The 24,987-nt window shown below is 30.9% G+C and overlaps 1 protein-coding gene across 6 annotated transcripts in view; it reads left to right on the forward strand.

Moving 5' to 3' along the window:
• The window catches only part of Ten-m (teneurin transmembrane protein Ten-m), a 272,219-nt gene that overhangs the window by 43,723 nt on the left and 203,509 nt on the right, over positions 1-24,987 (forward strand). For all 6 annotated transcript variants that reach the window (XM_035090691.1, XM_035090690.1, XM_035090692.1 and 3 more), the window contains exon 2: positions 8,325-8,402. In XM_035090691.1, the coding sequence (XP_034946582.1) occupies positions 8,387-8,402 (16 nt within the window). In that variant the 5' untranslated portion in view covers positions 8,325-8,386. The remainder of the gene's footprint in view (positions 1-8,324; positions 8,403-24,987) is intronic.

The following is a 24,987-nucleotide window of genomic DNA, read 5'->3' on the forward strand; positions in this document are numbered from 1 at the left end:
ATCCAAAACTGGCATCAACGTCTCTAACGACCCATGCCATGTCTTCCTGAACATCAAAAAAGTAATTTCAAAAAATCCCCAAACAACTGTATCATATCTGACTCTATCCAGAGTCAATTCAACACAACTTAAATATCAGAAAAAAGCATGTCCCAAAAGAATTAGGCATTGTACAAATAGAGAGCAGAGTCTTTGCGAGTATTTTGAAGGTCGACGACAGCAAACTGTCCCGGAAGTAAAGGTAGTATTTCGTTAAAAGTCCTAGCACGTCGTCGATGAATGGTCTGACGAGACCTCACGAGACTTTGCGAGACAATCACTGGGGAAATCTGGAGTCTTGGTGATCCACCCTCTTTTCTCATGCGTTCAGTTTATACTCGAGTACTTCCACGTCAATCCCTCGATCTTTCTGTACTCATTTTTATTTTTATTCTGCACTTTTATTTTTACATCAACGTTTCTTTATTTTTTCTACCAATAAAAAATCAGCTTGTTTTTTTTTTGCATGAGCAATGACTCACCATCAAATGTCACCATATGTGCAATTGTGCGCTGGAATAAAGTATATTCCACATAGTAGGAGCTTTTTAATAATGTCAGTGCGTGTGACTAAATGAAATTTACGAAATTAGTTCAGCACGACCTTTGCTACGAAGTTTCTGTAGTAGTGGCAATTTTAGCAGTCGAGTTGTGATGGTTCTGCTCTTTAATGACTGGCCATTTGCACAAGGGGGAAATATAATATAAATTTGGATCCCTTTTGCTGCCTAGGCTCTTGGCAATACCAAAAATTTGACAATTGAGATAAAATTTTTGCTGTTATTTATGAGCCCATGGAGTGTCTATTGCTCGTGACGATGTAAATGTGAAAGTGGAATTCATCTTGATCTACAGAAATATATTTCTTTTCATGCTGCATTTAATCAACATCTACTCCAAAAAAGAGAATTGTTGAGAATTATAGCTGGAAAGAATTGATTGATGATTTTATTAGTGGCTGAGAATTGGATTATTAGAGGGTTTATCAGTGATACAGGAGTACTCTTTGAAGACAGATACATGGAATATGGAAGAAGTCATTTGAATGATCTGTCTTCGAAACACTAGGAATGATTGATCAAGTTTTGGAAAGGAAATCGAACACACCAGTGAATGAACGACATGGTCAGTATGTCTGTATGTTGGTGAGATACAGATGAAACGAGACCTTCCCACTGCACTAGACAGAATCACCATTAGAACATAATTTATGCTAAAATTGAAAAGACATGAAAGTTCCTGGTTCCAACGTCATCACTGACTTTCTGGACTGACAGAAGTTAGATTTCAAGTCCACTTCTGGTTTGACCACAAAAAATTTTGAAATCATAATTTATCCTCGAATCATAAAACCATGGACATCATCAGAAAGATGTTGATGAGACGGTTCCAAAACACTAGCTGTTGGCCTCGATTGGTCTCATAGATCCCAAGATATTCGTGAAAAACCGCAAAACATAAAAATGTGCATAACTTCTATGCTAATGATGCTACGGGGTTGATCGAGGACTCATATGAAAGATCTGGACCTAAGAAAAAAATCGGATTCCCTATCAAAAATGTCGTATCTCGCTTAGTTTCCGAGTTATGAGCGTTTAAGGGTTTTTCTATGATTCGCTGCAGCATAACTTAGTTTTCTGTTAATAACTCAGGATCTATAATGCCTATAGAGATAATAAGCATATCAATGAATTCGTGAGAATGAGATCTTTCCATTGCACTAGCTAAAATAACAATTGGAGCATAATTTATGCTAAAATTAAAGCAATTTCCGGTTTTACCCCATTTTAGGAGTGAAATAATTGATTTTTGAGATGTTTGACCTGATTCCGTATTTCTAGGCATTGAGACGAAGAGAATGAGTGGTCAAACTTGAAAATCGGACAACTTTTATTTTTCACCCCCAAAAAATGGCAAGTGGTACCCCTTTCCATTTTTTTCGGCCAAAAAATAAAAGTTCTCCGATTTTAATGATTGAGGGCTCATTCTTTTTGTCTTGATGCGTAGAAATACGGAATCGGGGCACAGCCCGGAAAAATTTACTTTAACACCCTCAAAAGGGGGTAAAACTGGATACACATTAAAAATTATCATCCCCTTAACTTTAAACCTCTATAACTCATAAACAGACTATCCAATATCCATTTTTAGGGACGTTTTCGAAACTTTAGAATCTAAGCTAAGTATGCATATCCATGAAAAATGTTTAAAAAATTTATTTCACCCTTAAAATCGAAAAAATATAAAAAAAAAGTCAGAAATTTTGTGGAGTTTGCTAAGTATTTTGGCAATTTTGAGGGTGAAGGTATAATTTTAAACGTTTTTTATGGATATGTATATTTAGCTTAGATTTTGAAGTTTCTAAATCTTTCTTCAGGATCACTTTTAGACAATTTCTCTACGAGTTATAGACGTCCAAAGTCGAAAGATGGATGATTTTTACCCTCACTCTGACTTTGGGTTCCAATGTCATCACAGGTTTTTTGAACTGACAAACCTTAGCTTCAAAACTCAGTTCTGATTTGACAATTCGATATCCTACCAATAGATAGACATACTGACCATCTCATTCATTCACTACTAACTGTTCATTCACTGGTACATTGACCCTAGTCCACCTCATCTTGATCTAAACAGTTCAATCAAAAGCTTTTCATCAACTATTGTTCACAAAAAAGAATGATCAAATATTCAGAATAAGTTGATTTAATAGAAAGGTATGATATTAGTAATATTCTGAGAAGATGCCAAATATTTAGCAATAATCATATGACTAATGTCTAGAGCATACGTGGCTGATGATAATGAGAATAATTTACGTTTCATAACGAAAGCCATATAGATCTACACTAACGAGAGCAAATTAACTGCTCGTTGGTGTCAGTTTAGTCTTCTTGTTCAAATTCACTCATTTTCTCTTGTATGTTGACGCTGTTTGTGGTCAAGAATGCAAATTTATCAGCTTCGTTGAGCCACAGACTCCCTTCTCGTTACGCTTTTCTCTACTCAACCATTCGTTAAATTTTATATTCTCGTTCAAACTAACGAACATTTCTAGTACATTTCAACTAAAAAGTACTCATCTAATTCTATCTCTTCCTTCATTACCCTTCCCTACCAAACAAACATCCCAACATTAATGCACTTTTATCACTGCTATGAAACGTTATTCTTCTTATTTTCTAAGTTGATACACGGAGAAAAAATTCCAATAGAAAATATTAAAAACGCCAAGAAAAATTACCGGTACGGTAAACTGGACGCAAGATGTCACTCTTAGGGCGAGTTTCACTAATGGCAGGGTGCTATTGTGTACCAACTTAAAAATTACAAAAATCAAAGAAATGATCATTAGCGCCATCCGACAAGTATTAAATAAAGCAAATTATATTACCAAAGTAGAATTCCAATATGGTTGAGCCGCATGAATTCTCTTCTGATCTGATTGTGAACATGAATAAGATTATGCAGGTAAATTTTTTCTTTTCGTTTATTCTACATTATTATTAAATTTTATTAGCACATAACAAATAAATAAATAAACTATGTAGTAATATGATAATGATAGGTAGTGAAAATTGTGATAAGCCAAAAATTAATGAAAGTGAGGTTATAGGAAAGGATATTTTTATTACGATCGATATAAATAGAATTTTTCATTAGCATTCTGTATCTTGTTCTATCTGTTCAGCCTTTAAAAACTCATACTTAATGAGTGACGATCCTAGAAACAATTGAAAAGTTTTTTTTTTAAGGTCATTTCTATAGAATATTTACTTTAAAATGAATAAAACTTACCTGTTCAGTCTTATTCCAATTCACAATCAGAAGAGAATTTATCCTGGTCAACCATATTGAAATTCTACTTTGGTATTATGAATTGCTTCGTTCAAAATTGGGTAGGTGGCGCTGATAGTAATTTATTCTATTTTCCAATTTTAAGTTGGTACACAATAGCAGCCTGCTATTGGTGAAACTTACCCTTATATAATCTATTGGTCAGCAATAGAAAAATTATTGTGCTGGCACGGTAAATTTTACTAACCTAACCTCTAATTTTTATTTAATTTGAATATAAAAATTATTTTTCCAACAATAAATTTTATTAACATTATTTACAAACTTTCTTTTATATTTCAGCTGTAATTTTATAATAATAATAGTAATATTAATAATATTAAAAAAATAATGGTAAAGTATGACCGCTTTTACGACGCACGTGTACAAATGTGGATGAGCATGCGTTGAATCTTTGTCATCACGAAGCTGTATGATGATTTTAAAAATTTTTTTCAAGTTTTCTGTAATATATCCATCAATTCTATAGATATTTTAAATTAAACAATTGAATTAGATTCGCCAATCAATGTCGAGAAAAAAGTCCCGACTCACGGAACTCTCTGCCGATTATTAATAATTTAATTTTAATTGTAAAATATAGGCCTTCAATCGCTTGTGTGCTTGGAGTGAGAGAGAAAGTGAAATTTTCCCGTGCTGCAATAGAAAAATTCTAGGACAACAAGTAAAATGTATGTTTTATCCTCTAATTTTTCTTCAAAATTATATCAATTATTCGTTGTCCAAAAAAATTACCGTGCTGAACAATGAAAATTATTAGCTAAACTAAAATTTTCCTAGTGAAACTTATAATTTTTCATTTAAATCTTTATAAAAATCACCAAACTGACAAAATGCATCCAGTTTATATTGCTGGACTATAATTTTTATTTTGCATTTTTCTCCGTGTAGGAAAATAAATTCGGAATCGATTGAAAAAAGATAAAAAATGGAATTTAGTGAGTGTTTGTGATTAAAGAAATATGTGTCAAGTCTAAAATTCCAAAGCTTATTTCAGCTCTCGAATACGAATGAAAAGAGTTTTAATTTTTCGCCCGGCTGAACTTAGCACCGCAATCAATGAAAATACGAGAATAACACTTGGCTGCGTTTTCAACGAATCTAGGGGTAATATCTGCATAATGTTGACTCTTATATCACTGTGTATATATACGTGAAATAGTTATATTATTTTGCATAACCATTTTCAGGTATTTCGTTAGTGAGATGAAATTTTATTTTTAATTAACATTGATTATTCAATAATTCCTTTTTTTATTAAAACTTCAATTTAAGTTTTAATTTTAATAACTTCTAGAGTAATTTAAGTACAGGGATCTTTGCGAATTTTTTTAAGGGTTTGGAAGGGGCAGTTGAATTTTTTCAATAGAAAGCTTTTCAAGTGAAGATAGTAAGCTTCAAGATACACTTTGATTGATCAAGATTGGACCATTTATCACTAAGATATGAATGTCTAAGTTTTTGTCTAAGAATCATTCAAATTCGCTTTGGACATTGACTAAAAAATGAAGTCTATGACTTTAAAGTTCAATAACTTCTAAAAAAAAGGTAATATATTAATGATTCAAAGTGCATTTAGAAGCTTAAAGTCTGTAGTATAAAATACATATTTTTTTATTAATCAGAAAAAATTGTTTTATTGCAGAAAATTGCGTTTTAATAAAGAGATGATTTTTTTGAGTATCAGAAAACTTTTATGCCCATGTTTAAGAATTTTTTTAGGGGTTGCAAGGGGTAGAAAATTTTTTCTAGTGAATAGTATCTCAAGAAGAGACATTGAGCTATAAAATGCGTTTTGGTTGATCAAGTTTGGACCATTTTCCTTCAAGATATAGATTTTTTTGTGAAGAATTTAAATTTGCTTTGAAAATTCACCAAAAAAATGAATTTTCTAACTTTAAAATTCCATAACTCCTAGAAAAATCATCATATATTGATGATTCAAAGTGCATTTGAAAGCTCTGAGTCTCTCCTATGAAGTCACTTCCTTTTATTAATCAGAAAAAAATTTATTCCAAGCAGAAAACCACATTTAGACCCAGTGATCATTTTTTGATAATCAGCACAACTTTACATCCACGGTTAGGAATTTTTTTAAAGGATTACAAAGGATAATAAAATTTCTTGAATGAATAGCATCTAAAGTTTGAATAATCAGCTTCAAAATGAACTTTGATTGATCAAAATTGGACCTTTTTTGACCAAGATACAGATTTCTAAATAACACCCACCTCAAAAAGATGCTGATTCCTTGACACCTAGCTTATTCCGGATCTTTGAAATCAATAAATAAATATTATCCTTGGCAACAATTTGTTTAAAACTCCTCCTAGATGTTGATCAAAGTCATTCCAATGATATAAACCCAGAAAAGAATCTAAAAAACATCTAAATAATATGTGAATGATATCATTTATCTAAAAAGCCTTGGTAGCCCTTGTTTTCTTTACTGATAGGTTGAATTTAATTCAATGGTGACACCAATTCGTACCACGTCCGATATTCAATCTTAGCAAAAGCACCAACGGTGTTAGCTTTATAGCGGCCATCCAATTTTACGAACCGACCTAAGGAAGTAATGAGAAAAAAGCGAACCCGTAAAAGGATCTGAAGTGAGCTCGCGTTTGAAGAAAAATATCAGCGATAATTCACCAACACTACCAACACTCAACGTGACATTTCCTCTGCCATTTTATTCCTGTATCTTTAGGGGGTTATTTATAAATATAAATACATACACTCTAAGAAATGTCGTCGAATCCTTTAACCAGTGAGAATAGAAACCCCAAAAGCCGAGCTAGATGATGACACTAAATTATTTGATGAATTAAATAAGGATTTACGAAAGATATTACAGATGATGGATCCAACGATAAAGCAATAAATGCCACCACCTAAGGTTCTTTATTTTGTCCACCATCACATCCTTAAACCCCCTAGTTTCATTTATTTATATAAACCTTTATTTATTTATTACACTTATTATCTTACATTGCTTTAAATAATTCATTTAATTGCATTGCTTTTTTTCTGAAGAAAAACAGTTGGTGTCTTCTTTTTTTTCCCCCCCTTGCTCTGAGCTCATTCGTTAGTATTTTTCTCGCTGTTGCGCGAGATGAACAGGGTAGCAATTGCAACGATTCTAGAATACTAATTAGGAAGGTTTGTATTGCAGATTTACAAATTTTTATTTCGTCTCGTTTTTCTTTCCCAAGTTTATTGGAATGGAAATTAAATGGGATATTTTTTATTCGAAACTATTTATTATTCAAATTATTTCTTTTTTTTCTTTCACTTCTAACATCTTATAGGTCTTTAAAATGATCTCCAAGATTTGTTTTATCAGGAAGAATCAATGAAGAAATTTGTTTTAATATTTATCTGTTGATGTAAATTATCACCAACATTGTAAATATGATGTAATTAATATTTAGGAATTAATAGATTTGATACTTGGAGCTTGTTTACAGTTATTGAGGGGATTTGGTTGAAATAGTATTTATGTAGAAGTACTTAGTCTTTTTCATTAGATTAATTTACTCGAATGAATCCTACTTATAGTGTGGAACCAATTGATAAATTTGTTTCTCACAATTGATCCTCTTATCCTCCATCAATAGCATCAATCTTATTGACACGTGGTCTGAATATTGACAACGGCAAAATCAATAATTCGATTTAATTGCACGAGATTCCGATCGTCATTAAAGTTTTAACCTCGGAATACTGCCAATCGCACAATGAACATTGGCTAGGTGGTGAACGAGAGTACTAGATTATAAGCCGGACGTTAATGCGGCTTCGAAATAGTTTCCGGAACTAATTTACTCGACTCGAGTATCATTCGTATCTGGAGATTTCTTCTCTTTATTTTATACTTTTTAGCTATTATCTTGAAATTGATCTAGAAGGTTGGAAAATAACTGACTGGGAATTTTTAATAAAAAACATCTGGTTGATCGTCTTTATCATCTAGACCTGGCCCTAGTTCTGATCATGTTCCTAATCCATCATTATCTAGACCTAGTCATTGTCATTATCATCATTATCAGGAACCAAGACTTGGTCTTATCCTTGTCCTGGTCCAATATCACCTAGACCTGATCATTATCATCATTATCAGGAACCAAAACTTGGTCTTATCCTTGTCCTGGTCCAATATCACCTAGACCTGGTCATCATTATCAGGAAGAAAGACTAGTTCTGATCTTGATCCATCATCAGCTAGACTGGCCTTGTGCTGATGCACTGACATCATCCAACAATTTGTTTTCCTTGATCAGCAATCACTTTACTGATCAACATTAACCTTGATTAAAATTTGCGTAGACTTAAAAAGCAAATTTCTTATGAAATAAAAAATAAAATCAATCAAACGATGTGATAATCGACATCTTACTAAACATTTATATTTATTTCAATTCCAGATGGCGCAGTAAAGGAAATCACTCCTCAAAGGAGTACACCAAGGCGTGAATGAGAGGTGGAAATGAACTACTCACAAGGTAGGAATGGAAATTGATTTAAAATCACAGCATAATTTATTAATAATTATCAACAACTATTAATCAGTCTTGATTATATATTCTATAAATACAATATTTTTCTGCTTGAGAGGATATAATTCATGATAATTAGAAATTTAAACTCATTCGACAGAGGCTAATCAAGTCATAGAGGTAGAAAACGAATTCCATTGATGACTGCTAAACATTTCAAGAAAGATCCTCCTCAAGACGTCTTGGTTGTTTCTGACAGCATGAAATGTCTAGTGCAGATCGTAAGGAGGTTAGCGCGCTTGTGATCTGACATAATACAAGAGCAATTTAGTGAATGGAGCTAATTCAATATAATAGAAGCACTCAAGCATAACATGAGCTTTCTGTCTTTCTAGCTTCCTCTAAACGTTATGGAGAATCTTTACGATTATTAAACAAGGATATTCCTTGTGGGTCGTTGCTTGTTAAGTACACTATGCTATTATTTTTGTTTTCTAATTAGTAATTATTACCAGAAATTATCCTAATAATACCTATAAAATCACCATCATTTTCTAGCTCTATTCCTAGAGCTTTGGCTTCTGAAGCCTGTATCTTGGTTTGAAATCAACCAATTCTCATCAAACAAGAAGCTTTTTAAAGCTTCGTTACTCCTCTTCCTATCTCTGAAGCTAAAAAATTCTTATTCCTATCCCAAGTGCCTTGAAAAAAACAAAAACCTTGATAGTGATGATCTCCAAGTCTTGATTCTAGAGTTCTATCTTCTAGAGCCTATATCTTGGTCGCAAATCAACCAATTTCAATCATCCAGGATGCTTTTTAAAGCTTTTTTTTCTCCTCTTTCCAGTCCCAGTTTTAAAAAATTTTTATTCCCACTCTTTGTACTCCAAAAAAAAATAAACAAGATGATGATGTAAATAACAAGTTGATGAAAGCTAGGTTCTTCAGCTTTAGGTGATTGAATTTTGATTTTTATGTTCCAAAAATGATGAAGAGAGTGATGTTTTTTGTTAGATGAGTATCAACAGAAGTGTTGAAGCAGCATTGATTTACGCATAACAGGTTTTACTACGTTATTGTCATTGTTATTGCTGTCGTATAGACACAATAGCTGTTTAACTTTGAGCAGGCACGGACAATCAATGTAACTATCACTTGCAGTTTCCAGTTTATGCTACGGTTATGCCTTTACACGATTGCTATTGACAAATCGTTATAATGGTCGTAGGTCATGACTCAGACACGTTATTCGTACAATTTACTCGGTCTTAAACATATTGTTGTCACTTTCACTGCTAAAATGCCTGGTTTAAATTACTATAGAACACTGATAGAATAGATTTGTGATAATAAAAGAGGCTTCTTAACTGTTAACAAATATTATGTAACAGTTATAAAATTATACCTTAACGATTGAATATAGCTTTGTTACAGTACAGAACATATTTCGTAACAGTTACTAAATCGTCTTAATTATTAAAGAATTTAATGTAATTGATATAATTCATATTTTATTGTGGTTTATATGGTTTTTTTCTAATATAAAATAACATAAAATTCGAATGAGGTTAGGAATTGATTTTATTTCATGCGTATTTTTATTAATAAAAGTTATACATAAGGAAAAAAGTGAGGTTATGAAGGGTTAATTGATAAATATGACAGTTATGATTGATGTAAGGATAGATGGCGTTGCGAACGCAGGTTTATTAATTGTTAAAAAACATTTCTTTACGATAAAATGAGATTTATTCATTATAGTCGAAACACTGTAAGAGTAGATTTGGAGGTTATACAGGGAAATTATTTTGACGCATGCGCACAAATTACTTCTGAGCTGATTTACAACTTAAGATAATTAATTTCTTGTATAAAATAATTACATGTATAATAATTTCTGATTGATAATAGTTTCTAAAACTTGAAATAATATTTAATAAATATAAAAAACATAATAACTTGAAATAAATAATTTCCCGTATAACCTTAAATTTCACTTTTCCAGTGTGTTTGACTACAGGCGGCGTTGAGAACGCCGGTTTATTAGAGTCCCTTAAGACAGAATCTGGCAAGACGACGCCATATTGCTCGAGTCCTGCCTAAGTTCCCATAAAAACTTATAGGACTTATTGCAGAAAAATATTCTTTAACAGCTAATAAATCATCTTAATTATTAAGGAATTTAATGTAATTAATATAATTCATATTTTATTGTGAATTATATGGTTTTTCTTAATATAAAATGACATAACATTTGAATGAGGTTAGGATTCGGTTTCATTTCATGCATATTTCTATTAATAAAATATATGCATACGACAAAAAGTGAGGTTATAAAGGGTGAAGTGATAAATATAACAGTTCTGGTTGATATAAAGATAGATGGCGCTGCGAACACCGGTTTATTAATCGAAAAAAAACATTTCTTCACGATAAAATGAGATTTATTCATTACAAAACCACTAATGTGTTCATAACTAAGGCTTTTTTTATTGTTATAAACTATTTATTAATAATAACAAACCATTGATTTTAATAATTAAAAAATCGTTTTTTATTATTTATAAATTTCTTCTGTCAGTGTGGCTGTAGTTTTATTTTATTAGTTGACAAAAAATCTATTATCTCTCATCAATGATGCTGTTTAAAATAGCTATCATCCAGTAAAAATATCAGAGATAATTTTTTTACAAAATAAATATTTCTATCATGAAGCTAGAAAATATGATCCTGAATAGAGCAATAGCTTTTGAAAAATATGAATATGCATTACTTGTTTTTACGAACGTCATTCGATATTTCTCAAGATTTTGTATCATGTTAAGAAGCTTTGATCGTTGGAGGAAAGTAGCAATATCGTTCAATATTCTGGCTGATACCCTCTCTCGAGCTACTTTTATGACAAAGACTTAAACTTCTAGCGAAACTATTGGAAGAATAATTTACTTACCCATAAAATAGACTCTTAATATTTTTTCCTCCATCTTCCTGACCTAATTCACATACTTTTATCCATAACTTTGTGTAAAATAAATTATTCCTGTGAATACATTTATTCAATATCTGAAATAATAAAATAACAATCATCTATTTTTTATTCAATCTTATAAACTTCATTTTAATTATGCTTTTAATTAACTTGTTATTAACTTTTATAAATGATTTTAAAAAAATTCATTGTCGTGGTAATTAAATAATTGAATTATTAAACATGATAAATAAGACAGTGGAGGATAAATAGAAATAAAAATAAAATTGGAAAAAATAGAGGAAGGTGAAGAGAATGAGGACCTTGGCTTGTCATGCATCCACCTGATAAATTGTTCCTTGCTTCTATTGTGGACGTCTCTCGTCTTTCCTCTTGACATTACCATTTTTAAAGCGATAACAAATGATACCTCATCGCCAAAAGTATTTCAAACAAATGTTTCATATTATCGCTTTTAGGATACCGTTCAAGTTATTTTACTTTGGAAAGTTATTAATTTTTTTTTTTGTTTTATTTTAAGAAAGTTTTATTGATTTAAAGCTTGGTTAAAAATTGGTTCCAATATCTTCTTCACTCATCCAACAATGAAATTATTGATAAATAAATATGGTAAGAGATATGGAATAAGCTTTAAGGGTTTTTAAAAATTCATTTTTTAGAGATATTAAAATAATGAATAATTTATTTTTATTCTTTTCTTTTAATAAAAAAAACGAGCTTTTGAATGAACTTTGATTCATTTGAAACTAGTGGCTGAAGTTTAGAATATTATTTTAATTTTTTATTAGAAAGTTAATAATAAAGAATTAATTATTATATAATTAATGGGAGATGAGATAGATTTTTAGATTTTTAAGAAGTAGGAGAAAATGAATTATTTATTGTAAGCTTATTTTTATGAAATTTAATTTAAGATATAAATTCGTTTTTAATTTTCAAGAAGATGTCTGTAGGTATGTCAGGGTTTTTTCCGTTCACGAAATCTCGAGGATGAATGAAGATATCGACTTTGTACTGATTTTATTCGAAAGATGATGCAACAAAGAAGATCCGAAAGAAGTTTCAACTAATTCGGTCGAGGTGTTTTTTTGATAACAAAGAAAGTATAAAATAAATAGAGTGATGGAGAATTAGAAATACCTTGTACCTATTGGATGATCAATATTAATATGTCATTGGGTCAATGTCAACAAACTACACATGACTCTTGACAACTCCATATTGTTTATAACAATTGAAATGAGTTATAAACAATGAAAAATAGTTGGCACCGATCAAGTGATGACTGCTGCTGACAGATTGGATCTGTATTAACAAAATACTCTTCTCAATCACCACACATCACTCTCACCTATTTCATATTGTTTATAACAATAGCAATTTGTTGTAAACAAATAAAAAGAGTCTCCCGCTATTGAATGATCATTATTGATGATGAATTGGATCAACATTGACGAAATATTGTTGCTCATCACTACATATAACTTCAGACCATTGGGTATTGTTTACAACAATTACAATTTGTTATAAACAATTAAAAGAAATTTTCTTTACATTTTACTGGAGTAAGTAGAAGAGAATGCTAATGGAAAATTCACCTTGTGGGCACAAAAATGTTTATTATTATTATTATTGCAGTCAATGTTTAGTGCTAATGAAATGTGTTACTTCATTAAAACCTTAAATACTCAATTACAAGATATTTAATGATAATAAATGACTCCGATAATAATATTTAACATATTATATGAGTCTCCACACAAAGAATGTTTGTAAACAAATAATAAAAATAATGAAAATATCCATTTAGTGAATTTTAGTAATGTCATCTCCAATTACTGTATTCAGTTAAATTAAACGTAATATCAAATAACTTTTGTTAGTTGACATTCAACATTTTGAAGCAATTAAATTTTCATTGTAATGTATTTACAATAAGCGAGAAGTAATAGGTTGCTTTTGTAATTTGAATTCATCTATCGAAATAATGTTAATGAATATGGTCACATCCATTTTATCACAATTAATACCTTTTGTTGTCATTAATTACTGTAATTTATTTATGCTTAAACATTTAATTAATCAATTATTTCACTTTTAAAATTAGGTAAATTATTTAAAGGGAGTTGAATTGCCAAAATCGAATTCTTTAATTAATACAAAGTGGGGAAATGTCGTCATTTCTTTACTCAGTGCGGAAATGACGTCATTTATGCACGTAAACTGGTAAATAATATTTTACATAAATTTTTATAATTAAACAAAAAATTGTGTTATTTTTACGTTATTATTTCGATGAAAACAATGAGCTGAAACGTACCTTGAGACTGTTTTTTACTGGCTTGCTAACTGCCAGAACTTTAATTGGAATAATTTTTTGGGGTTTTTTTATTTTATTTTTTTAATAGGACAACTTTATGAAGACTGCCAGCTTTATTTAACTCTAGTGTATTTTACTATTATTGTATTCGATAAGAATCAAGGCGCCTTGAGTACATTATCGTAAAAAGAATATCTCTTTTTATATACATAGATATTCCAACATTATATTCTATGGCACCGTGAAATTCTTATGTTTCATTTACTTAGTTTGTTTTCATGTTCAAATAAATAAATTTCAAATATACACGAAAATATTTTAGGATCATTTTTATGACTTTACCGCGCGAATTATTACTCAACACTAATAAAAAAACATAGCTGTTTTATTACTTCGAGAGAATTTCAACTCGCTTTGGGAATTTTTTTTAAATTGAAAATGAGTCGTAATTAAACGTCGACCCTATTCATATATGAAATAGCACTATTAACTTTGTCAGCGTGTATTCATAAAGCGAGTTGTTTAATAGAAACGATTGTAATAACTTTTTTTCGAGGAAATTTTATTTTCTAGAAAATAATAAAGAGCGAAAAATTCTATTGTGTTTTGGGAATCATTTTTTTTTTAAAGATTTTTAACAATAATGAGGTTCTTTTTTTTTTAATTTCGATGAAGAGACATTATTTGATTTTTTGGGAATTTTATGTTGGTTTCGAAATCATTGATGAAGTGTAGAGCAGTGAAAATTTTAAGATTCATCATTGACAATGGAAATAATTTATAAAAGGATGGTTCGCAAGTTGATGAGAAAGTTCAAGAATATTGTTAGTTGGTTTAAAAATTCACTGTGGCTGAACAAAATATTTTATCAATCTGAGACCAGTTCCATCTTAAAGAGTACAAAATTCTCTATCCAATACACTCCAAAACAAGTATATTTCAAAAGTCTGAAGTAGAAAAAAAAATTAATCAAATGGAGAGGAAAGATTTCCTTTATTTTTGAGAAATAGATGCATGTTTATCAGTTTGTTTAAAAATTTATTGTGATCAAACAAAATATTTTATCAATCTGAGACTAGTTTCATCTTAAAGAACATGAAATTCTCTATCCAATACACTCTGATACAAGTATATTTCATCAGTCTGAAGTAGAAAAAAAAATTAATCAAATCAATAAGAACGTCAGTCCATGACTGCTATAAATAAGTGTTTATTAATCTATTTAAAAATTCATTGTGCCTAAAATAATCATTTTATCGATCTCAAACCAATTCCATCTTAAAGAACACAAAATTTTCTTTTAAATACACTCCAATGCACGTAAATTCTATCCAGTCGAAGCCTCTAAAAAATTAATAAAATAGAAAGACAAATTTGTCTGTGATTTTTACGATTAGATAAATGTCAATCAAATTGTTTAAAAATTCCCTGTAGCTAAGATAATTTTTTTATTTATCTGAGACCAATTTAATTCTATAGAACATAAACTTTTCGACTTAAAACACACCAATAAAATTAAATTCCATCAATCCAAAGTTATTGAAAAAAATTAATCAACTTAATAGAAACATTGGTCTATAATTCCTGCAATTCAATGTTTATAAATTTATTTAAAAATTCACTGTGCCTAAAATAACCATTTTATCAATCTGAAACCAATTCTATCTTAAAGAGCACAAAATTTCCCACCAAAAACACATCAATAAAAGTAAATTTCCTCAACAGAAAAGCTCTAAAAAAATTAATAAACCAATAACACCAACACCAACTATAAATAAAGGAATATTTCGAAATCCCAATACAAAAATCCGTCTTTGTTAAATTTTCCGGATGTAAATTTTCCCAGTGAACTTTTTTCCAACACAAAACCTTGGTACTAAACTGGAGGAACCGATTGACGACGCATTCGTTTCAGGAAATAGAACAGGGATGATGAAGTTACGAGTAAATAGAGTTGATGCTTGCACTATTGACGAGATCGTTTTACCACGAGAGGACGAGCAAGCGAACGAAAACGGGAACTCGTCGAATGATTGAGTGGAACGGGTCAGGTGGATCGAGTGCAAAGCAAACCTTCCTTATTCAGAGTGGAATCCATGCGTTTTTTGCTTCAACGAACGTGCAACCTGTCGACATCACTAGACTCCACGTTTGTAAACATTAGAGTGTCGACGTTATGCTCCAACAAATTCCTGTTGTACGATTGCGGTTGCTTTTAAAGTTTCAGAGAACTCGTCAGATTCTATATAACAAACGGTCAGATATTTTCATTTCAAACTATCAAAAGAGAGATGGAAAAAAAAGGGACAATTTTATTTTAGAGCAACTAATTTTCTTTCTATCTGTTTGACTCTCGTATTTTATAGATCTCTCTAGAGAATCCAATTTTTATTTTTATTAAAACCGGATAAATATGTTGCAATTTAAATTCAAGTATTTGGTATTACTATCGATCGAATTGATTCTTCATACAATTACGTAACCATTTTACCATTTATTTCCTCGGTAAAGTTTGTTAAAAGATCCTTTTAAACTCGTTAGCTTGTTATTGCGAATATTTCACTCGGCAATGTTGGTATTAATAAGTACTTTATTGCATGAGTATTAGCTCAGTTTGAGATTTAATTACGATAAGTTGATGTAAGTTTTAATGATCGAGAGCAGTCGAAACTAGGAATAATTATATTAAAGTGGATGGAATGTTTTAATTCGAGGAGAAATTACATTTTAGTTCAGTAGCGACATCTTATCATGTTAACCTGTAATTATTTGGTCTTAATCATTTTTTTTTATTACGTTGTATGGCAATTTTGATAGTAAAATAATTTTTTGTTCTCCATTACACACGTTTTTGATTGAAAGGTTAGCATAATAAAGTCAGAAATGATTGTATTACCACACGCCGTGAGCTAATGGTGTCATTCCGACACTTTAACCTATTAATATTCATTCTAAATCTTTTTTTCAAGCAAATTGTGTGAGAATCTCATTAATAAAATAATTTTTTGTTCATTATTACACATGTATTTGATTAAAAGGTTAGCATAAAAAAGTCAGAAATGATCGTGTTACCGAACGCCGTGAAGAAATGGTGACATTTCCACACTTTTTAACGTTCTTAATAATTCTTCAATGATTCTTTTTCATGTTGTCACATATGTTTCATTAAAAGGTTAGAGTAATAAGGCCAGAAATGACCGTATTACCACACGCCGTGAGCTAATGGTGTCATTCCGACACGTTAATCTATTAATATTCATTCTAAATATTTTTTTTAAGCAAATTGTGTGAGAATCTCAATAATAGAATTATATTTTATTGTTCATGACACATGTATTTGATTAAAAAGTCGTATTAATGAAGCCAGACATGATCGTATTACCAAACGCCGTGCGGTAATGCTGTCACTAGGATTTTTTCCCAGAAGTGACTCGATAAAAATGTTTTTTTTGTATAATAAAGTTAACATTCCACTTCTGCGGTGATTTTTTGTTACTCTTTGACTAATTTGAATACACCAGAAAGCCATTCACCCTTTATTTATTACAAACACTGAGACTAAAATGTTTAATTTTCCATTCATCGAATTTAAGACAGAAAAAAAACGTTTAAATCTACTATCTATTATTAAATAATGAATTTTATAAATAAAATATTAATTAAGTCAATCAAATAATTAATTTCGAATACTAAATAAATTATTTTAATTATAAAAAAAATTTTTTTTTCATCTAATAATAATAATAATTGGAAATGAGTGTTATTTATGAGAATATATGGCCATAAATGAATGTCACGCAGTGTAATTCATCAGTGTAGATGGACTCTACCTTCGTACTCAGTCTGAAACAGTTCGGAAATTCACTCAACTAATCAAATACCACTAAAACCGCTAAACAAGTTAGGTTACCAATCTACGTGAATGGAATAGTAGGTTTCAAACTATCAAAATATTTCGAACAATTGTCAACTAATTCGAAAATTCCATTTTTATCTTCCCACCAATCACTTTGATTCCTCTCCAAAAATTGCATCCCTTACCCAATACACTTCATCCTCCCTCCTCCCTTTTTTTAAAAAATAAATTTATTTATTCCTCTAAAAAAAAACAGCTCTACTTCTATAAAATAAAAAAACCACTTGAAAAAAATTTCTTTTTTTGTGTCAAATGAACTTCAACAGATTTTTTAATTTAAGATCCACCTTTAGTAGGATTAAATACACATTAAAAGAGGCTTGTGGAATTTGAAGAATAGATCATCGATCATAAGATAAAAAATAATTTTATCATAACAAAAACTGACGATCGATTAAAATGTAATTTAGAGTCTCAAAGGTATTTAAAAAGTCAAATTAAAAAAACACCATCCATTAGTTGATGTCCAGAGGATGTCCTTGAGGCTTTCAAGCCTTTGAAAAGTACCGGATTTATAACAGATGATTTTTTTCACGGGATTTAAAAATAATTCATGCACCAAAAGATAAAGATAATCCATCAGAGTATTTGAAATATATCTAAAAATACTTACATTTGGAATTAGAAAGTAATAAGGAAGCATGTACTGACAATTGTTGCTTAGACAGATGAGTCGAGGGGTCGAGAGGTGGATGGAAGCAATAGGTCGGATGCGAGGGAACTGAGAAACCTATTAGCAACAAGAGGGGTAAAAAGGAGTATTGCGAGAGATGATATTAGAGTCTCTCCCGATCTTCTATCGGCTTAATAGATTCAGCGATATTATTGAATTAGCGCGGCTTGTGCCAAGCTTAGGCTACATCCTGAAACGCAGGGGTGAATTGGGGGAGAAAGGACCTAGACCATTGAAACGTTTCTACGTTATTACCATTATGGATTCTTTTGCCCATTTGCTCTACCTACCATTTTACTTTTATCTTCGTCCTAGTGGGAATTGGATTGGATTTAAATGATTTTATATCTAGTCACTTTGCTTGAGTGAGGAAATAGTGTTGGGTTATTTAATCGTGGCTTTTCGATATGTTTCTTTTGGCTCGGTTTCGATTTTTGTTTAATGTTAATATTGCTTTATTTATAGTTGGTGTTGGTGTTATTGGTTTATTAATTTTTTTAGAGCTTTTCTGTTGAGGAAATTTACTTTTATTGATGTGTTTTTGGTGGGAAATTTTGTGCTCTTTAAGATGGAATTGGTTTCAAATTGATAAAATGATTATTTTAGGCACAGTGAATTTTTAAATAAATTTATAAACATTGAATTGCAGGAATTATAGACCAATGTTTCTATTAAGTTGATTAATTTTTTCAATAACTTTGGATTGATGGAATTTAATTTTATTGGTGTGTTTTAAGTCGAAAAGTTTATGTTCTATAGAATTAAATTGGTCTCAGATAAATAAAAAAATTATCTTAGCTACAGGGAATTTTTAAACAATTTGATTGACATTTATCTAATCGTAAAAATCACAGACAAATTTGTCTTTCTATTTTATTAATTTTTTAGAGGCTTCGACTGGATAGAATTTACTTGCATTGGAGTGTATAAGATAGAAAATTTTGTGCTCTTTAAGATGGAATTGGTTTCAGATTGATAAAATGATTATTTTAGGCACAGTGAATTTTTAAATAGATTAAGAAACACTTATTTATAGCAGTCATGGACTGACGTTCTTATTGATTTGATTAATTTTTTTTTCTACTTCAGACTGATGGAATGTACTTGTATTGGAGTGTATTAGATAGAGAATTTTATGCTCTTTAGGATGAAACTAGTCTCAGATTGATAAAATATTTCGTTTAATCACAATAAAGTTTTAAACAAACTGATAAACATGCATCTATTTCTCAAAAATAAAAGAAATCTTTCCTCTCCATTTGATTAATTTTTTTCCTACTTCAGACTGATGAAATATACTTGTATCGGAGTGTATTAGATAGAAAATTTTGTGCTCTTTAAGATGGAACTACGTTCAGATTGATAGAATGATTATTTCAGCCGCAGTGAATTTTTAAACAAACTGATAAACATGCATCTATTCTTTTAAAATACAAGAAATCTCCCTGCTCCTTTTTATTAATTTTTTTTTAGAGCTTTCAGTTAATCAAATAACTTTCACTCCTACTGTTTTAGATCAGAAATTTTGTTCTTTTTAACATAGAATTGGTCCCAAATGAAAAAAAAATTAACTTCAATCACAATGAATTTTCAAACAAACTAACAATAAATGTTTTCTAAGTCATAAAGTGACATATAATTATCTCTCTAGAAATAATTATAAATATTTATCAGTAACACACTGCGACAGTTTAATATATTTCTTGTAATAACAGAAAGCTGTTAATCACTCAGAGTATTAAAATTCCTGACGGTGGCACCTTGAAAGAGTTACTTCTCACTTACACACGAATGTCACCATTTTCACGAGAGTATATACGTGAGAGCAAATGAAGTTTCTCTTCTCGGGATATTAATTTAGGTACCGGCCTCGCTCGGACTTGTAGAACGTTCGTAAGACTCCAGGACACGGTAGTAACGCCACGGATGTAAATGAGGTAGCAAGTGAGAAAGGTCTAACAAGAGACAGAGACTGGCAATGACACCAAGAGCTGCGGTTTTACATGGATGTTACGGAGGTACGCGTTGGATGTAATATTCAGCAGAAGCTCTAGTGCAAGCTCGTTCATGATGGTATACCCGTGGGTAAACGCGATCGTTTTACTACCGCGCTATTCTATGGGACTTCTCCTTCGTATAAGTATTAACCCACCACGCACCCCTACCAATTTACATACATCCTGTTTGTAGTCCCTGAGTGCCGGCCAATGACGGACTTTGCCTAACTCTAGTCATGCTTTATTCTCCTCTTCTCTCTCTCTCTCTCTCTCTCTCTTGGTAAAATGGGGTAAAGTCTATTCTTTAACTCGAATACATTTTCTTTTGATGCTATTATTTTTTGCGCTTCAACAATTATTTTTGTTTTAACGATAATAAATAAGGGCTGGTTCCCTAATTTATATCACTAGTGGAATAATTGATCTTTTGCCGGAGGTTTTAAATATTTCGATTGATTGTTTTATTAATTTTTTAATTATTTGTTTATTCTCTACTGAAGAATTGTCTTGAAAGTCGAGGGATGTTTTATTCGGTTTTCAATTGGCTGTTTTTGCTCAATAATGGCGAGTTGGTTGATTTATAATTCATAGTAGGGGTGTGGGAAAATAGTATATTTCACACCTAGGGAGGGAAAGTAGATGAACATGGACTGCGTGTGAAATTACAAGCCGAGTTGAAGGAGAGGGTAGTAATATTATTTTTCGACATGCCTGTGTGGAAAGTTCAACCACTCGTCGATGGAAAAGTGAATTTTCCGCACGGGAAAGCCTTCGAAGTGATTGAAATATCGAAAAAAAAGATTATTATTATTTCAATAGACTTATTGTGTGATTCTAAGGTTGATTAATATTTTTATGGAATTTATCAACTGGACATTAGGGAGTTATTGTAATGAGGTTGATTTCTGGAGCTCGATGATTCCATGATGTCTCCATGGTTTTGAAGTATGGAGATCCATGCTGACTAGTTTTCAAGAAGATGTCTGTGGGTATGTCAGGGTTTTTTTCGTTCACGAAATCTCGAGGATGAATGAAGATATCGACTTTGTACTGATTTTATTCGAAAGATGATGCAACAAAGAAGATCCGAAAGAAGTTTCAACTAATTCGGTCGAGGTGTTTTTTTGATAACAAAGAAAGTATAAAATAAATAGAGTGATGGAGAATTAGAAATACCTTGTACCTATTGGATGATCAATATTAATATGTCATTGGGTCAATGTCAACAAACTACACATGACTCTTGACAACTCCATATTGTTTATAACAATTGAAATGAGTTATAAACAATGAAAAATAGTTGGCACCGATCAAGTGATGACTGCTGCTGACAGATTGGATCTGTATTAACAAAATACTCTTCTCAATCACCACACATCACTCTCACCTATTTCATATTGTTTATAACAATAGCAATTTGTTGTAAACAATTAAAAAGAGTTTCCAGCTATTGAATGATCATTATTGATGATGAATTGGATCAACATTGACGAAATATTGTTGCTCATCACTACATATAACTTCAGACCATTCGATATTGTTTACAACAATTACAATTTATTATAATCAAAATGTGCCTAGATTCATTGTTCTACTTTCTAATAATTACTTACCTCTTTTCACGTCCTACATCACTGTGTATTTAAACTCAGCTAATTTTTTTAAACCTCACATTAACCAGATAATATCCATAATAACATTTACAAGTATTTTTTAGCTTCCTCCACTAATGATTTTTATTAATTTTCTCATAGCCTTTGAGTGTGTTCACTGAGCAGAATGGACGAAAGCACGTCATAATTGCCAACAGGTCATTTTTCATCAGTTGTTTCTGCTCATCCGTTCATAGAATGAACAAAGAAATGCTTGGATGATTGATGATGTTGTTGTTTTTTCCTTTTTTACTATCATCATTTCACGCAGTTTCATAAATTCGATAGATCCAAGCTCTTGATACAACAATTCTCCGAAAATCTTCACCCAATGAAATCCCTCATCAGTTTTTAATTAATCAATAGCAACCCAACTTAACCTTGATATGAACCTGCTAATATTGAATCAGCAGATTGCTTTAAGAATAAAAATGTCTGAGTGGAAAATTAAAAATGAATGTCAATGTTTAGTTGAAGGAACTGATGTAGATAGGAAATATTAATTCTATGAAACAAAGTATTATAGCTAATAAGTGGCTCTTTATCATTGACACTCACTTAACGTTTATCTCCATAAAAGTTCTAGAGTAAGTTTGAGAATATCCGGAACATCACCATCAACTTGTACCTGATGCTTTTAGTCCACTCAGACCATCACACTCTTGATACTCTAAGAGCTAAGTTGAAGTCTACTATCAACGAATTGTAATAAAGAAGACTAAAGAAGGGTTTGGTGAAGGATACCTGATTTAGAACTTTTATGTTTTAGTCTTGAATTTGAAATACATTATAAAATAATTGATGATAAGCATTAGTGAATGAACAGTTAGAAGTGAATGAATGACCTTTAAACGCTCATAACTCGGAAACTAAGCGAGATACGACATTTTTGATAGGGAATCCGATTTTTTTCTTAGGTCCAGATCTTTCATATGAGTCCTCGATCAACCCCGTAGCATCATTAGCATAGAAGTTATGCACATTTTTATGTTTTGCAGTTTTTCGCGAATATCTTGGGATCTATGAGACCAATCGAGGCCAACAGCTAGTGTTTTGGAACCGTCTCATCAAGACCTTTCTGATGATGTCCATGGTTTTATGATTCGAGGATAAATTATGATTTCAAGATTTTTTGTGGTCAAACCAGAAGTGGACTTGAAATCTAACTTCTGTCAGTCCAGAAAGTCAGTGATGACGTTGGAACCAGGAACTTTCATGTCTTTTCAATTTTAGCATAAATTATGTTCCAATGGTGATTCTGTCTAGTGCAGTGGGAAGGTCTCGTTTCATCTGTATCTCACCAACATACAGACATACTGACCATGTCGTTCATTCACTGGTGTGTTCGATTTCCTTTCCAAAACTTGATCAATCATTCCTAGTGTTTCGAAGACAGATCATTCAAATGACTTCTTCCATATTCCATGTATCTGTCTTCAAAGAGTACTCCTGTATCACTGATAAACCCTCTAATAATCCAATTCTCAGCCATTAATAAAATCATCAATACCCTTAATCACCCTTCCACTAGCACACTGACCTTATTTACTACAGTTCAGTTCAATGCATCCATTATTCAAGATAAATTTTCTTCATCATTATTCTTCCTACTCATAAATACAATTTAAATAATTATCAATCAATAATTAATCAATAATATTTGAAAAAGGAACATCTAGGAGCTTATAATCTTTAAAAAAAAATTCATCTCCAAAATATCTAGATGTTTTGATTGAACTCATATCCTTCAACATCATCAACATCACGAGTTCTAGGACAATAAAAAATATTCCAAAACATTCCAGTAATTCTGAGCTTCACATAAAACCGGATTGCTTTTTTTTTGAAATAGAATAAAGATAAAATGATGGGTAATCTACGTAAAATGTGGGTGATGTTCTGTCACGTTGAAAATTAATCTAACGCCTACAATGTAGCCTGGAGCTTGCTGTTGGATTTGATACAACCCTCTTGTGAATCTCTAACTGCCAAAACGATATCGCGGACGAATCGGCACAACTAATAATTACCCTTCTCGCAATCGTGTACCCTCCCTACCTATTTCACGCATGGCTGCCACTAGTTTCGATTTTGGTCGACACGACTGTCGCGTTTGGGATTTTTTTTTACCCCTGGGTTACATTGTAAGGGGATCTATTGATATAAAAGTGAATTCGGGTGATTCACTACACTAGAATGTTTGATGTTCAAGCACATTCAATGGATTTAGATGATTTTTTTTTTTGTTTTATTGTGACGAAATAAAAATACATGAATGTAAAATTTCTGCTGCATAACATAATTTTTATGTTTTTTTTTTTTAAGGTTTCATTGGTTTTTGATGTGAATCCTGTTGGATACTCTATTTGATATCGGTTCATTTTAGCTAGTTCTATTGAATGCTCTCATTTTTGAAATTATTATTTCACTCAGCTAATACAGTTATTTATTAAAACATCAAAAAAAAAAAAAAATAGTCTCTGCTCTCTTTTAGCCCATTTTCAGAGGATGTCTGGGAATGGGAAAATTTTTTCAATGGTTTGACTTTAAAGTAGAGACCAAAAGCTGTAAAATACATTCGTAGATTTTTGAATTTGATGATTTTTTGATGAAATAAAAATTAAAAGAAAAACAATAAAAATGGTTACTTCATAGAAAAAATCTGAAATTTGACTCTTTCTTATTTTACCCCATTTTTTAAGGGGTTTTTTAAGTTGGGGAATTTTTTTTAATGGTTAGGCATTAAAATAGACATCAAGAGCTTGAAAATGCACTCCTTTTTTTTTCAATTTAATAATTTTTAACCTGCAGAAAAATGTTTTTTAACAATTAGAGGTGGTTTATTTCATCAAAAATTAACTTTATCCTGTTTTGCCCAATTTTTAAGGGACTTTTGGGGTTTTGACGTTGTAAGAAGACCTCGAATCATAAAAAAGACATCAAGTACTTTAAAATCTACTCCTATTTTTCTAGATTCAGGGATTTTATACCAACATGAGAATTAAAAATTTCTTATTCATTAAAAAAATCGACTCTATCCCCTA

The sequence above is a fragment of the Chelonus insularis genome, unplaced genomic scaffold, assembly GCF_013357705.1.
Source record: "Chelonus insularis isolate UGA/USDA-ARS -01 unplaced genomic scaffold, ASM1335770v1 contig_85_pilon, whole genome shotgun sequence".
In the NCBI taxonomy this organism is placed as follows: Eukaryota; Metazoa; Arthropoda; class Insecta; order Hymenoptera; family Braconidae; genus Chelonus; species Chelonus insularis.